General features: G+C 56.7%; 1 protein-coding gene across 1 annotated transcript; it reads left to right on the forward strand.

The window, feature by feature from the left end:
• Positions 1–904: 904 nt before the first annotated feature.
• On the forward strand, positions 905–9,490 carry VOLCADRAFT_119516 (uncharacterized protein; the record flags this gene model as incomplete). Its single annotated transcript, XM_002956740.1, has 14 exons — positions 905–1,588; positions 2,043–2,388; positions 2,924–3,480; positions 3,529–3,679; positions 4,169–4,343; positions 4,431–4,572; positions 4,939–5,025; positions 5,264–5,386; positions 5,726–5,829; positions 6,038–6,114; positions 6,363–6,456; positions 6,808–8,297; positions 8,664–8,743; positions 8,792–9,490. The coding sequence occupies 14 exons, from the start codon at positions 905–907 to the stop codon at positions 9,488–9,490; spliced, it is 4,809 nt and encodes a 1,602-aa protein (XP_002956786.1).
• Positions 9,491–17,241: the final 7,751 nt, after the last annotated feature.

Here is a 17,241-nt window from a genome sequence, read left to right on the forward strand (position 1 = left end):
GGGCCTGCCCCTAATTGTTACCCGCCCTGACCACATGCGCTGTTAGCCATATTTTCATGAGGTCCTGCTTAATTGGGAAAAAATGATAACAAGCATGTACGGGGACGGAAAGTCAGACGAGTTACAGCGGTGTCTGAATTCCACCCCAGAAAAGTATAAGCTATAACTATAGCATGATATGCTTTGTCTACTATCTGTGGAACAAGTCGTGATGGCACAGGTTTCCCTTACCGTTCAAGCTGCCCGTACGTCACATTGGTACCCAACATCTTGGCGAGAAACCGGGCCCATGGTCCCTCCACAGGAATGCGCATTGATCCTAACTTTTTTGAGTCGACAATTGACCCAAACCATTAACTAGCACATTTGAACTTGTGTGACAGCCACAGGCCGAGCTGTGCTAGGCGATCATCGTCTTCAAGCCGCTGATTAACATTCACTTGATCCATGTGAAGAATATGGATGCTGTTTGACTCAAAGAATTGACTTACCAAGCCTCCTGAGAGCATATTGTATGGACTCACCAGGCAACCCCCTGGCGCTCCGCTTGGTTGGGCAGGTCAATACGTGTGCTGTGCATACATCAAGTTATTTACACGATAGCAGATATGGCCACGATGACAGATAGGCTCATCAGGTTTAAATCTCATGGTTTCTGGAAAAAAAGACCATCGCTTGCATGTCCCAGCTCGTATGCAAGGCGGTATTGCCTTGGATACGCAAGGTCGGCATATGTTCTATTGTGCCGACTACATTTATTGTTCCCCTGTCGCAGGATAAATGGTCGCCAAGCCGTGAAGTCCGGGCCGGGCAGGATGCTCCTCGCGGGCCAAGCAACACGTCTAGCCCATGCAGTTCTTCAAGCATCTGCAGCACTACACTTCTTGTCAACTACGGCAGCGACATGAACCGTGACTTCGCGGCCATTTCCCTGCTGGAGGATAAGCTTGGTCGGGAGTTGGAGCACGAGGAGCTGAGATCCGCCATTGCTGACTTTCGCCTTGTGCATGGCCAGCTGCCGAGCATCAGGCAACTCGCTCTGGAGCTTGCGAGCCGCGCGGATGTGACCCTTGGCACCGAAGATGTTTCTGAATCGCCCGCTGGGGGCACTCCATACGGTTCCCAGCTGCCGACACCCTTAAGCGTAATCCGTCACGACCTCGGTGCCTCCCCATGCCCGGCCCCGCGCGGAGATGCATCCTTCTTCAGTCAGCTGCGAGCACTGCAACTTTCTGGAACCCACTTGATGTCTCTGTCCCACGACCCGGTGGGTCGACGACACAGTCCTGGTATACTGCCACGTCAGAGCCCGAGCCGTTTCTCTACTTCTGCTTCGCCAGAAAGTTGTACGCCGGTAGGGCGGCACCCCGGTTTTAGAGTGCAGGCCGCTGGCCGGACTTCACCAGCACCCGAAGAACTTCATCTGCCGCTGGGTGGGAACACGTGCCTCGCTGCGTCTGGTAGTGTGGGCGTGGCGGCAGCAGATCCTTTCGATCTTCAGCAGGAGCAGGCGTCACGCCGACCTGTGCCGGGCCTCAACCTGCGGAATCTGCAGAAGAAGAAGACGACAACAACTCAGACGCCACAGGTCGGTAGGTGCCAAGCACATGCCAAGCGTGTGCAGGCTTTATCATCTCTTGTTGCTGGTGGTCCTGCTCACTTAGTGCTAAGCACTGATTTAAGAAGGGAATATCGCTCACAATGAAATGCCAAGCATCAAATGCGTCGGCCAGGGATACCTAGCAATGCTCACGGGCGGGAACATCGCTCAGTGGCCGAAACACATAGCCTTTCGCGGTTGCCGTGCTGTGCATGGAGTTAGCGTAATGCCACTGTCATATTCCGTCCTCAAGCAAGCACACGCAGCCTGCTTCGTTTCCATCATAAACACACACACGACAATCGGCGCTCCTTAACTCCACGCAGTGATTTTGGTAACCCGCCCCGCTTCCATCATAGCTCGCATTCGTGTCGCAAGGGCAGCTTGTATCGAATGGGAAGCAGTAGACCAGGGTGGGCCCCGTACCCTGCACGCTTCGCAGGGCAACGGCAACAGTTCCCCAGTCGCAAGCACTACGGTCAGTCCAACGCCGCAAATTCCTGCACCTTGCCCCGGCGGAAGCGGCCAGAGGACGCCCGACACTAACTCTCCGACCGAGATTCTTCGGATGCTGCTTCCAAGTGCTTGCAAGCCACGGGCATCCATCAGTCTCGGGCCGGGTCGTGGTTGGAGCGCGCTCCGCGCACCGCCAAGGCCGCTGCTCGAGGAGCAGGGCTCAGAGCAAAGGGTCGAAGTTAGCATGGATTGCTCGGTGGTGGAATCGCTCAACATGGGGCAGATGGGCTTTCCCAGGGTATCATTGGACGACTCGGACCAGATCCAGTCAGGTGTGGAGTAATCTTGCAGTGAAGAGGCCTGGCGCAGGCAGAGTTTTTGGATGTGTAGATGAACTTGTGCCGTAGGGTATGCGATATGCATTGGAAGCCGCGGAAGCATGCAATTATTGATCTTGCCCGTCAGTGAGCTGGGCTTGGCAAAAGGGATTCGGGAAGTCTGTTCCGGTGTGGATAGTGGGCTTTCGGTGTCTCCCAAGAGCTACTCCGAGCGCAACAAGATGATCTGTGCGGTCATCATTGGGGAGGTCGGCCACAGGGAAAAACAGTGAGAGGTGGGCAGCCAGGGAAGCTGTGGAACGCATCTGCGGCTAATCGACATGTTGGCCACATCGGTATGATGGTGTGCACCGGCAGGCAGGCCGTGCCGCCTCCTTGCAATGCTGCCCTTGTCCGTTGCCTGCTTTCTTCCCTTCCAAAACACACCCGCACTGCTCTCTGCCCAACTTGCTCGTGGTGCATGGTTCAGGGCCGCGGCGGGTTCAGCCAGTGAAGACACCCCCCTCCACTACCGACGCCACAACACCAGATCTGTACCGGGATCAACCAACCCTGACGCCGCATGGCAGCGCCTTTGAAAAGCAGCAGCGCGCGACGCCTACGATGCGCAGCCGGCGACACCATCTACAAGACCAGCACGACCAGGACGCCTCACCGCACAGGACAGCGCAATCGAAGCGGCAGTTGGTGCTGCAACAGGAACAACCCGCCGGCAACGACTCAGTAGTAGTGGACGCGCTGGTTGGCAGCGGATGCTGCTCGGCGATCGACAGCGACTTGCGCAAGGACACACCCAGCAAAGCCGCAACGGCGGCGCGCTTGGCCGCCGGGGATGTGGTCGCCACGGTCCACTGCACCCGCACCGGTCGTAGCCCACTGCATGAGCCATCGATGGCGACACCAGCTTCCGCTGTACGCAGTCGGGGCCTATCACAGCCTTCTCCATCGCAGCTTCCTTGGGTCACCCCGGTGCCGCCGCTGCGTCTGCCTGGTCCTTGCCAAACGGTCCCGCCGCCTTCCGGCGCTAGTGCCAGTGCCAATGGTGCACGATCCAGCGCACGCCGCCGGGCCTGGTCAACCAATTCGGTCGGTCCGTTGCGGTTATCGCTGACAGGAACCCAACGTCATCACCAGCTGCAGCATCGTTCCATGGCAACCGTTGCCCGGGCGCTACGTCTGTCTGTCTGTCTGCCATCGGCGTTGGTATATGGCGAAGGCCCACTGACGACGCGGCTCATAGCAGCAGGAGCTAACAAGGGCATCACGTCACACGCGTTGTGTACAGGTGGGTGTGTCTCAGGTTAAAGCATATCATCACACTCGCAATACAGCGGCATGGTATGTCAACTTCGTCATGGTCTGAAGCGCACGTGACGATGCCGTTGTCAGGAGCAAGGTGAAAGCTCCAGAAGACGGGCCTTGAAACGTCCTTGTGCACGTTGGAAGTCTGGGTGAGCTTTGCGCTGCTATTGGCGATGGCAAAGCGATGCGACAGGGGGAGGGTAACAGGGGCGAACAGGAGCCTTGACCAGAGCGCGGATTGGGCATTGGGTGGTGATAAGTAGCCGGGGGAAAGCGGCGTAGCTCCGGATGATTTGCTGTAGTTGCGAAGGTGGGAGCGGGTTGCCGGGCGGATTGGATCTATGCAAGCGAGGGTCCCGCGGTGTTGGCGAGCGAGGGGCGGCGGTGAGGACTTCACGGCAGGCGGCCTGGGCTTGAGCAGGAAGGGGGCCTGCTGAGGCTGATTGGGTTCCCTCTCCCCATTGCGCTGCAGTCTTCTGGGCCGAATCCGAGGACGACCTTGAGGATGACGATGACAGCGATGTGTACGACTCAGACGAGCTGGACGATGAGAAAGAGCGTACGCAGCGCGGCGAGCTGGACGACATATCAGGCTTAGGGGAGCACGAACTGACAGGCGGTCGCTACGCCTCCGCGGCGCAGCGGCCGTCAGGCATCCCCGGCCGCAGCGGCTGTGGTGGCGACGTCACAGCCCGCAGGACGCACCATGCACGCCAGGTGCGTGGCTGCCGCAGCCGCGGCAGGAATCGTCGAGGTAACGGCGACGCTGACGACCCCGACCGCTCCAGTCGGGGTCTGATGCTTCCAGAGCAGCTGTGGGACGCCTGGGAGCGACTAAGCGACGGGCCCAAAGGCCGCCAGTACAGCCTTTTGGAGGTGAGGAGTGCTTTGGGGGGTTCTGCACTGGTTGGTGATGAGGCACGCCCTAAAGCTGGGATTAGGGGTTTGCTCTCCTGTTGCTGTTGTTGACGCGCCCTTACATGCTGATGGGAAGTGGGTCCTGTCCAGACCCGCATGACAGCTGCAAGCCCTAATAAACTGAATCTCGGAGAATGGGGAGAGGTGACTGAATGCTGAGGTGTGGTGGGTGGCCGATTGGCAGGAGCGCAGCTGAGGCTTAAGGCCTGGGTCCTGTTAGCCAGTTTGTGCCCTGGGGAGAGAGGAGGACAGGCACTGGTTCCATTGTACCTTTCACAACTGTCTTCTCTTCTTCCTGAGTTCGTATGCCGTACTGCTGTGCAGTCGCTCACCCACGTGGAGCGCATCACGTGCACCTCCTACTCGACCGTGTCCAAGGCCTGCCATCAGGGACAGCCAGTGGTCGTCAAAGTAGGCGGATTTCAAGCTGATGAGTGCCGTAGCGTTGGTTTGGGGATACGGCCCTCGCATGAAGTGGCTTAAGGGATGCGGTTACCAAACTGGCTTTCACGAGCCGGTGTGTGGCTTTCTTGCCTTCCTGAGGGGCCTTCTAGACGGCCCTTGGGGCCTTTCCTGAATTCTACCACTTTCGTCGCGGCTCATTACACGGCCATGGCCACGCGCTCCTAATGAATGGATCCTTTTTCAGATTTACGACGTGGCCGAGAAGGATAAGCTGGCCAACGCTTTCGCGGAAATTGGCGTGCTGTTGCACCTGGCCAGCTGGGCGGGAGCGGTGCGGCTGCTGGACTACGGCCGCCATGAGGACAAGGTGCGTCTGTCCCTGTCTTGCTGTCTTGCTGTTTCTTGTCGCCATGAGTGGCTGTGGCCCCAAACCGCCTTTTCAATCCTTTCCTAGCCTGTCCCCAAATTATCTCCGCTGTGTTCTGTGGTTCTGTGCCAAGATACACATCCCGCGCGCCCCTTGCAATCTGTCGTTCCCCTCCCCAATATCTCCATGGTCATCACATCCTTCATAGCCAGCCCCGCCTTCATCTCCTTATCGTTACGATCACCGTACCCAGTCCCGCTTCCATTTGCGCTTCCCTATGTTTCGCAATCGCTCTGGTATTGTGCACCTCTCCTCCCTTCCTATTGGCCTTCATTGTAGGTGATGCTGATGCTAGAGAGCTGTGACCACAGCCTTAAGGACTGGTGCGACGGTCAGCGCTTTGAGACGGCCACCGGCTCGGACTACATCCGGGAGGTGCTTAGGTGCGCCCGCATCATATCGCCCTGACCCACCACGTACATACTCTCCTTTAATATGGGCCCTCGCGCATTCCCATCCTGCATCATAATCGAGTCCACCCTTATCCTAGTTGTTGGATTGCCCTTCGGCTTCCCGATCCCGTTCCCTGTTCTGCTTCCCTGCACGTTCGCTTGCTGATGCGTTTTCTTGTTATCCCTGTCTCTTCTGCAGGCTCTGGGTCAGTCTGGCGGAGTTGCTCACGGAACTGCATGAGCGCTGGCATGTGGCCCACTGCGACCTTAAGCCGGGTACGCACCTTGTGTCTTAGTGCTTTTAGCCGCGCCGCCAGAAGCTGGCGAGGAACTGGCACACGAGTAAACGTACCGCAGGGATTAGCACCTCGTGTGTACAAATGAATAGCTGCTAAATGAGGATACCGCGGGCAAACTTCTGTTTGTTTCCCTTTCCGTGCGGTTTCTCTCCGTGTGGTCTATATTTGCAACAACACAAGTCCATGTGCTGTGTGTGGCATGCGTTGTTACCGGTTATTCCGTAGGCAATGTGTTGCTGTCCGGCGGGCGGCTGCGGCTGGCAGATTTCTCAGAGAGCATGCTCTTCCACGAGACGCCGCTCCTGCAGGACCAGGCCAGGTGCGGGCGGGTGTTTGGGAAAGGTCGCCGCAGGTGCGAGCTGCGCCAGTCCAGTTGCTGTGGGCCCTTCCACGCTTTAGCGCCGAAGGCCACAGCTATGTTCTAGAAGGCTTTTTGGGGCCTACTGTCTTTCCGGGCCACTGGGGTCTTTCCAGGAAGGTTTGTGTTAATGCTTGTATTACAGCCTGAATGTCAGTGTTTTTTCCAGAGCCAAGGTTTTGGCCTTAAGGATTTTAAGGCTAGGAATACAACATGGCACTAATCCTCCGTCCTTACTGCACACGCATAAGCGTGCTTAACGATTCGTTGCTTTTTATGCGGTATGCACAATGGTCCACTGGATTCCGGCAGGGGCACGGTGCCGTACCAGCCGCCAGAGATGGTCCATGGCCACTGCGTTGATGCACGCAAGGCCGATGTATGGGCCATGGGCTGCATGCTGTACGAGATGGTTACTGGCGAGCTACTGTTCCGTGGTAATAATGACTGCATGCGGGCGGTGGCAGCGGGCGCGGCTGCCGCCAGGTTACGGCAACAGTCTACAGCAGCGCACCAACATGGCCGCCGCCGCGGTGCCCGCAACGGCCGTGACGGTAGCGGCGGCACTCCAAGCCAGACCAGGGTGCAGACCAGGACACCACAGCTACCGCGGCAGCAGCAGGAGCCGCCATCCTTGCAGCACCGCAGCGCGCCTCCGGCGGCAACGACGGTGGCACCGTCGCCACCGACGACGACGACAACGGCACCACCGCCGCTGGACGTTTACCCCGCGCAGTTGGCCGCACAGACGCCAAGCCGCCCGGTGTCGGAGCAGGGCTCTGGGATAGAGCCATGGCGAGTGGCCGAGACCCTGGAGCCTGCCAGCGACGCCGTGGCGGCCACGGCAGTAGTCCAGCCACCGTCGCCGCCGCCACCGTTTGTTCCAAGGCTGCCGTTGGCGCTGACCCGCGGACCAGGGATGTCCAGCTCTCCGTGGCAATACCCGCTGACACCGGGGGCCGGGGGCTCCTTGCCGCCGCTACCGCCGTTGACCTTGCCCATGACCTTCCTCATGGGGACAGGGGGCTTAAGCTCGGCCAGGGTTACCGGTCGCAGCCTGGAGCTGATCGCCGAAGGCTGCGGCACCGAGGACGCGTCTTCATTGACTACCGACCCGTGGGTCGTTCCATCCATTGTCAACACAGCCCCGACCACTGCTCGGAGCACCGCGCGGAGCCAGATGCCATACGGGTACGATACTGCCCGCAGCGTTGCGAGCTCCAGCACCGCTGCAGCTGGCGCGGTGGGCTACTGGCCGCCAGCCCCGCCACCCTCCACGGGAACCGCGCGGAGCGTAGCGGACAGCGAGTGGACCCTCGCTGTCAATTCAACCACAAACCCCGTCGGCGGCGTCAACACTGCCGTAATCACAGCGGGCGCCGGCGGGAGCTATGGGGGCGCCACCCGATCCTGTCCTGGTGGCGAACCTTCCTCATACCGCAGCGTGGGTGGGCATTACAGCACCGGCGGTGCGGACAGCCAGCGAGACGACGTGGCGCCGCTGCTACCGCCACAGCCATCGCCGCCGCCGTCACTGCTGCCGCCGCACCGGCGTCTCCGCCACTCCATCGCGACGCAATGTGCTGACCCAGCGGGCCCCGACTGGCTGACTACGGAGGAAGCGGACCGCCTGCGCATCATGTGCGACGAGCCGCCATCCTTCCTGCTGGTGCATTACCACGGCGGCGGCAGCTCATCCCGTGCCACCGGTGCCGGCCGCGGTGGCGGTGATGACGGTGTGGCGGCCGTGGCAGCCGAGCTGCGCAACGTGTACGAACCGCGACCGCTTTCCGGCGCTGACGGTAAAGATGTTGTGTCGCTCTGTCTTGGAGAGAGGTGTACTGGTCTGTGGAACCCCGTAAACCTGAACCTGTGCCTTTTTTACCTGGAGTTCCAGTGGGAGGAAGGGTTTATAAGTGGCCTGGTCATGTCGCTGCGTGCTGGGGAATGAAGTTGGCAAGTACTTTCCTCGCTGCAAACCAAGGCTGGGAAAGAGAACCTATCCATGACCCAGACGAAACCCGGAGTACACAGCGTGGCTATCTTCCGTAATAGGGAGACTGAACCCCTGGTATTATCCCCGCCTAGAGTTGGCCGAAACTAATGGCTGGCTGGTGCGATTTCGTCGGCATAAGGAAAACTGGAGCTCCCGGTTTCGACGCCCGCAGGTCCGAGTCTGTGTGACGGCGTGCTTGGTTTGCTGCGTGCCGTTCTCGTGGAAGACCACGCGCGACCCAGCATGCGGCAGGTGGCGGCCCTGGCAACAGCTGTGCTACAACGCCACTTTCCCCCCCAGCCGCCGCAGCCCCAGCCCCGGTCGCCGCAGCCACTACCGCTATCTAAACGTTCATGCGCATGCGCTGCTGCAAGTGGAGAAGGTAACACTTTGGGGGCAGCTGCCGGTGACACCCCGAGCAACACGGGCCGCACAGGTGTCCGTGATGATTTGATGGATTGCCGCGGGACGATGAGCGGACACGGTTTGCCCAATACCGCTGCTGACCGCAGCCTGGGTGGCGGCGGGCATAACGGCCGCGTGGGCAAAGGTGCGCTTGTACAGGAGCTGGTCCCGACAACAACGGTGCTGCCTTCGCCGCCCTTGTGTCTCAGCGTGTTGAAGGAAAGGTCACCATCTCAATGTGACGTCAACATCGGCAATGGGACTGGAGGTGCAGGCGGCATCAGCAGCGCCGGTGCCGGCCCGCAGACTGCGGGCGCCGATGGCGGCAGCTGCATCGACAGCAGCCGCAAGGAGAACAACTCATCGGCCACAGCGACCGCGACAACGACGGTGGCGGCGGACTCCAATGGATCTGCTGGCGCTGCGGGCCCTGATGCCGTAGTGTCAGCTCCTGGTGACGGGCCTCGGTCCCGCTCAGTCAGCCTCTTCGACATATGCGAACCGCTGGTTACTTCCCGAGGCCCTGGGGGATCGGCTCCTGCACCACGTCCCCATTCACGCAGCTGGCGGCGCGTGTTCAAGAAACCATATTAGGCAGGCATATTTCACAACTTAGCAATGTTGGGCCTCAGAAGGGCTTCCGACAATGGCGCAGTGGCTTGCGCCGATATGTGATTAGTTCAAATGCTACCAGGGAATCACATACACAGGGCGCGGATTCATGCATTCTCCGCTCCTTTCTGTTCTCTTCATGTGGTGGCGGATTGGATGAATGAGTATGTGGGGGCCATGCTGGATGCGTCGGCCGGATGGTAGCGGCTGTAGCAGCAAACGTAATGGAACGTTCGGTTTTGCAGGTGTATCCAATCGGGTCAGCGTGCCTTTGCCTCGTGAACCAGCAGTGATTTGGAGCGATTAACGAGTATCATATCTAAATCTCAGTTTCGGGATGAGATTTTGTGATTTGTATTCCGTGCGTGACTACAAGTGCAGTGAGGTGCAGAGAGTTTGTACTGCAATCTACAAAAGACAAAACTTCGTGTTCACGTTTTCGGCAGGAAGATCCAATACAATGATTTAGGGATGTATACTGTTTAGATTCCTGCAAGTCACAGAAGATGCAACTTGGAATGCTTGGGCCCAGTACCGGTACTATAATGACGTTGTGAGACGCGAACCCGAAGCCCACCATTTCAGTCCCATCCTTAAACTGTCACCCAAAAGTAGGCAATCTAGACGTCGTGATATCACTGTAACGCGTAAGCCCCCTGCGCCGAGCCCTCACCTAAGTATAATTTTCACCTTAACTAGCATTACGGTGATCAATTTATACGAAACAACTTTAACTCACTATTCCACATATTTAACCCTTTCATGTCGTCATGAAAAACGGCAGAAAAGGTCTAAATCTGGAATGCAGACGTTGATCTACACAGTTTATGTAACGCTACGTCCGTCAGTCGCCCACCTCTGCCGAACGAGCTCACCGCAGCCCACCATTGAAATTTTGCATTCTTGGCATTTTGTTGGAGCGTTCAAAGCTGCCTGTTAACATCCCTTGCCTCCCTATACGAACATCTGCTTGATTTGCGCTCTTAAGTTCTCTTGTCCACAGCTACAGGCACCTACGAAGTTCCCAGAAACTCCCAGAATCCGCCCGCACGCGCGGGAAGGACTTTTCAAACAAAGAATGTTTTGCCTACTTTTACTAAACGAAAGCTTCCTATATTGCCTTCTGCTCATTGCAAGCAGTAAAACTCGGAGTTATAATTTGAGCTCTTGGTGGATGAGTCGTCGTGATCCTTAGCAACAAACGGGTAATCACCTGCCTGCTAGCAGGGACGGCTGCTAACAGCGATCATTGCCCACTACCGTACTTCAGTTCGTATAACGTATTTGACTGAGTTCGAATCCGGCTTAGGGATGCGCCAGGGGGCCGATGAAGCGGGCGACGGTACGGTGACGGTGGCGTAGTGTTTCGTTCTGAGTTTAGGTGATTTGCCTATCTGTCATCAGTCTTCTATTCGTAGACTTCGTGAGCAAACCGAGGCTAATTGTGAAGTCCTGGGACCTTCACGGGCGTCGTGTGTTTTCTCATGCACTCCGCCTCGTGCGATTGCGAGACTCAGACGAAAGTGGTTACTGAGCGAAGGAGCGACTGACCAGGGGATCTGCGGGGGGCCTTTACGTAAAAAGGTGCATGTCGCAAATCCACAGCAAAACCCATCGGAAGGGGGGAGGGAAAGGTGGTAGTCGCAAAGACGCGGAGGGTAACCCAGAACGTTTATCCATGCGTTCGCTGTTGACGCGTTCCGGGCACCTAGGATGCTTGTGAACTGGCCGAGCCGGGCTTTTCGCCAGCTTTTACTATTTTCATAGACCCAGACGCTATAAGTGGGCGGGCAATGTAATGACGACAGGAATCCCGCGCTCGTCAGCTTCATCTGTTGATGCCCACAGCGGGAGTACCTAGATCTACATATCGGAGTATTTGCCGCGCAGAACATTTGCTGCGTCCACCTGCGATGGATTGGCACCGAAGGTAACCGGGTTAAGGAAGAGAAAGGAGGCGAGAAGAAAAGACGGCAAAATGAACGTGACACTGAAATGTCGTGACAACCGCAGCTCCACAGTGGAGCACGAAGAGACCACCGAACGCTCCAAAAGGTATTTATGAGAAACCTTGAACGAATTCGAATTGTCGCAGCAGTCCGGGCGGCATGCACAGTGCTTTAGGTCTGTCGGGCAGTGTCCACCGTGTTCACGCTCAAGCTTGTGTTAGGTATTTTACTTCATAATGCATCTTTGCGCTGCTGATGTCTTCACGGTCCTCAGTTCCAGAAAGTCCTCACGCGTTCCACTGTGTCCCAAGAATGTGGTTCTAAGGTTCCCAAACCTGGAAAGCCTAGAAGGCGGCCAGCGGCTAACGGTAAGAGGTTCTTGGAGCTTGATGCTTGACATGTTTCCCAAGCACTCTCTCCGGCCATCCACAACCACGCGCGACCAGGAACCGAAGACTGGACACAACGCTAGGGGGGGCTACGGATGGCCCGATCGGTCACTTTGAAGAAATATGAGCTGCACTGTCATCTATGTCCGGCTCAGGCGCATGGTTTGCTGGTTGGGCATGAAAGTGCCGCGACAAGTGTTATCGAAGTGCGCAAGGAACAAAAATCTGGCAGGCAGGAATGAATCTGGCAGGCAGGAAAAGCCCTTTCTCCCCCATATACCCCGATACCTGTGTGGCTAAGGGTTGCGTTGCATGACAGCCCGGTTATCACTACATCTACATCATCGGACATTCGGCTTTGGAAAGAATAACACCTGGCCCTGGTAAGCACAGATCTCCTAGATCTCCCGCGAGCTGGTGGTGTCGCACAAGGGAGCAGAGGTCAACCCCAAGGTTGGCAGATTGAAGCATTTGAAGCAGGTTCTGCGTCTTCCAAACCTTTCAAATGCGTATCCCAGAGGATGAGGTGAGGTGAGCCAGCCGGCGCGGATTTCTGTTCTAGACAAACTGTGTCGGCTTCCTCGAAGTCGGAAAAAGGGCGGGGGCCCCCTGCATCCGTACAGGCCGGTAGCTAGGGTGGCACGTGTGACAATTGATGGGTAGTGTCAACATGGTGGGAGCTTGTGTTTGTTGCAGCAGTGCTGATGCTGTGGGAGGTATGCTTGTCAGAGTGCGGGAGGCAGGAAGCCGGGGCTCATAACCTGTTGAAGAGACGGTGTCTCTGGAACCTAGCAGATACGGCTAAGAGTCATTGGTCGTTACACGTAGTCGGGAGGTCCGCGACCTGCCACCGACAGCCCCTTGCTTGGGCGTAAACGTATGTGTGTATGTTACATGGTTGGGTGTGCATGACCCCATACCTGTAAAACTACCCATACGAGCCGAAGGCCCGAGGGCAATATCTATACGCCTAAAAGCCACGGAGAACAGGAATCACCTCACATCAGCCCAGACTAGCTTCCAAAGGGGATAACTGAGTTTCGGTGAGCCCACATACGTTCCAACATCCTCGCCAGACATGCTGGTTCCCATTTCATGGCCTCCAACATGCTCTGTTGATGATCGAATCCCTCTTCAGCACGAATATCATTATAGGCTGGGCATTCCAATAACACGTGTTTTTCATCCTCGATTCGGCTATTAGTACCACAACTGCGGCAAAACCGCTGCTCCCTGGGGACATGGTACTTGCCCCTTCGTGCTCTGTTTGCCTCCAAAGCCTAGCAACATAAACGAAACTGCATTAGCTTACGATGTACTAAACGGGGAATGAAAACCTTAGCATGTGTTGGCCACATGACGGCTGCGGCTCCCGAAAAGGGCAGCCCCATCCAGTGCTTCTACTTCGCCATTTGCACTCCCGGTTGCTTCCCATCTGATGGGTACTCCTCTGGCAAGACAGTCAGACGCGCATGGTCCCAGCCGCTCATCAAACGCTCTCTTAGTGCCGTTATCACCGCTCCTTCGGGGAAAGGTCTACTCAACAACCAGTCAACACGCTCCTTTACCCCCATGACTTCTTACGGTATTCCGCTCCAAAAAACGTATGAGTGTGAGCTGCCGTTACCGGCACACAGCAGGGGCTCGGCTGCCAAGTTCGCGGTCCAGGCCGGATGCTCAACACTCAGCAGACGCAATCGCAGCTTGCCAGCCTTCAGCCTGCTGGCTTTGCGGTCTGGTGCCGCAGCCATAACACACACGGAAAACAGTGCCGTACAGCACCATACACACTGCCTGCGGCGCCCCTTCAGGCATTGACCTGCCCATTCGGGCGCCTGCTCACACGCCCTTGGCGCCCCCCTCAAAGCCTAGCACGACACACCTCCCCAAAGCCCTCAGCACTTTCCGGTGCTGTCTGTGATGTTTATCCCCCAAGCGCCAGCGGCTTCAGCGCAAAGCCAAACTCCAAACTGCTGTTTTTTCCCTCTTGAGTATTTCGATTCTCTATCCTATGGTATTATGATTTCGAGCTGTATGATTTGTTTCGGGATTAACCAATTGCTGAGCCTGGTTCTCCCAATACGTATCGCTTAGATCATGTGTGTGTGTGTTACATATGTGTGTGTGTGACACACAGATCATGTAACATTGTGGCTACTATGGCGCTGGACCATGCGATAGTCCACCCAAGAAGCACCTCGAGGTTGATGCAGCAGTCGACAGCCGCTGGGCAGCTCGGAGGGGGGAAGGAAAGGACTGCAGGATTGCGCACCCTGTCCAGCCGCCGGCGTGTCTTCGTGCATGCCTGCTCCCCAATCGCAAAAACCGGTGTTTGTCCTTCCTTCGCTCATTTCCCGGGACCAGCTCACACTTTGGACGCTAGTCTGGGCTGATGTGCGGTGATTCCTGTTCTCCGTGGCTTTTAGGCATATAGTTATTGCCCTCGGGCCTTCGGCTCATATGGGTAGGGTACAACAGGTATGGGGTCACGCACCCCCAACCATGTAACACACGCAACACGCAGTGGCCGGCAGCAGCAGCTCCCGGGAAAGGAGCCGAGGAACCTAGGAACGGGAACGCTAAGTGGTAATCGTGGCCGTGCAGAAAAAAAATCAAAGGATAGTACAAGTGGTACAAGTTACCAGCCTGCACACGATTTGCGAGCCCAGGCAGCAGGCGCCGGCCTTAAATCTGGACCCATAAAACTCAGGAGGTGGTTTTTTTGCGAGGACGGCATTGGATCAGGTTTATGTATTAAGTGGATGATATCTAACCTATTGGCCTGTTAGTGTCCGTTCAAGCCCGTTATGAAGGGTTTTCACAGGTGCAGTGGGATGGCCTTGATTAATAAAGGGAAGAGAGAGTTTTGAAAACGTCTGCTAGCAAGCGGCGTGCTTTCCTCACAAATGCTTTGTCGATGTGGCACGTCAGCTGTCGGCCGTCGCCAGACCCTGGCCGTTGGCTGTTACGTGCTGTTATCACAGTATCACGATGGCTGTGCCTGCGCACACGACTCTTGTTGAGATCCTTTCATGAAAAACATCAAGGAAATCTGTTTGGAAGCACAGCTTCCTACCATTCCTTATGTCGCTCCGGCTGTTCGTTCTCCGGCCGCTATCACCTTCGCAGAATTTTGAAATCCCGTTCAGTTTTGTGCAGTTTATAAATTTAAAATAATATGCGCAAAATGTTCGTACTGCAATATTGATCCGCGATTCTCGAGCTACAAGCGTGCAAGCATTCGCTAGCGCAAAAAGTTACCAAGCTTTGACTCGGGCATCCACAGGAAGGAGAACCATCATCACTGCCTATAATTTAATTGTTAAGATAGAAATGATTTATTTAACACAGGTACTGTCCTGCCTTTGCCTTGTGGCCTCTGCTTGGGCAGTCTCGACACCTCCACCGACGGCAAGGCGACAGAATCCATCACCTTTGGGCCCTGCTTCAGGTAACATCACAAATGGTCAGCTATTTTCTATTTATAAAAGTCGGAATCCTAGCTTAGCTCATACGGTCGCTGACATGGCCCCAATGTCTCAGTCATAAAAATGAAATGGCGACTCCGTTCCCGCACTTATCTGCAGTTCCCGCGAACACATTATGGTCTACATTTGCGCGCGATTGCAAAGACGCTGACGGCACGAGCAACCGACCTGGAGCTGCACAGAATGCCGTAGGCGGGCCGCGCCTACCTTCACTGCTGCGCATCGCACAAGGCATTTGTGCCAACACTCCAAACAACAGCTGGGTATCCGATGCCCCGGTAAGACATCTGGGACACGACAACTTGGGACTTAATGCTCTGTTTTGCGGGCTGTTGCTCTACGAAGCAGCTTTGGAAGAGGATTTCGCGGTCCTTTCCATTCCTCTAAAGCCCACAACGAATCGACGCACACGCACACAAACAAAATCTTGTTTCCTAGTGAAAGTCCATTCCGTATTTTTCGTACGTACTAGGGTTATGCATGCGGTGAATGCATGAACATATGGGGTTACAGAGGATTCCGGCAGTAGTGCTGTCCCAACCAAAGCACGTGCGTAGTATTAGGCGCATAGGGCCCCCAGAGGCCGGGGGGGCGGGGGAACGCCAAACCACGGGCCGGCGCTCAGCACCACGCAACGAACACTCCCCTGCCGTACAATTCAAAGGATAGACCCTAAGCAAGGCCCACAAAGCAGGGCCACGAGTTGGATAATACGCAACCACCCCTATTAGGTTATGGCCAACTATGGGCAGCCCTACTAGCCAACACCAACCGCCGGGACCCCCGGCCGCGGGCAACCCAGGGCTATCAAAAGCTTGGCAGGGCAGGGCACGGCAGGCAGGGCAGGGCTAGCGGAATGCCTTGAGCCGGCTGAGAGAGTATAACCACCGGCTCCAATGCCCCATTGGTACGGTCATGATAGTGATGGGGGTTTAGGTGGGAGGGACAAACGAGACACACATACATACATACATACATAAACATACATACATACACACGGATACTTTGACCTTTTCTCCTTCAACCCGTTCGCGTTGTTACTCAGTCTGAGAGACAGCTCTCGGTCGGCTAATTATTTCCCAGCTGGGTGCGACGGATTACCGGGGCCCGGGGATGCGAACGGTACAGACTCCCGTCATCGCCATTCATTACCATCGCCCTGTCCCCACCTCAACTCGCAGCGCCTCTGCGCCCTGGACGCCTTTTTCGGGACCCAGATCGGCGGCCCCAAACTCGTACGCTTCGCTGACGTGGCAAACATCACCATGCTCGTACTAAATCGTGGTACCGTACGACCCGTCATTGAATCAGTTGATGTAATGGTTGTCCCACCGTCAACTGAAGAAGAGGACACCACCGCCGCCGCCACCACCGCCACCACCACCACCACCACCACCGCCGCCACCGCCGCCAACAGCCCAAGCGTCAGCAGTCCCAGCAGCAATTCGCCACCTGCCGCTGCCTTACGCGCTAACGGAAGTACGGCAGTCAGTTCGTTGCCGACCGTTGTAGCGGACGCTCTGTTAGCCGCGGGGATTGACATCAGCAGCGACGCAAGCAGCCGTACGCCTGTACTGCTGCCGGTGTTCCGGGCAAATACGGCATCGGATGCGGAGCTCCAGGTCGCCTGTCCAGGGTGGAACAATTGGCGGATGGTATTGCACGGCAGCGCGCCGTACACGCCCTGGATCCAGGATGCACTCGTGTTGGCTGTACGAGCAACGGTACGGGGTGCTGGATCTGCGCTTAAGGACAGCATCATAATGCCTGGTGTCGGTGCGGTTGGTTTGACGATGAAGGTGCAGTCGCCAACGCCGCCGTCACCGCCGCTCCGGTCGCCGCCGCCGCTTCGGTCGCCGCCGCCGCTCCGGTCGCCGCCGCCGCTCCGGTCGCCGCCGCCGCTCCGG

The sequence above is a fragment of the Volvox carteri genome (assembly GCF_000143455.1).
Source record: "Volvox carteri f. nagariensis unplaced genomic scaffold VOLCAscaffold_65, whole genome shotgun sequence".
Classification (NCBI taxonomy): domain Eukaryota; kingdom Viridiplantae; phylum Chlorophyta; class Chlorophyceae; order Chlamydomonadales; family Volvocaceae; genus Volvox; species Volvox carteri.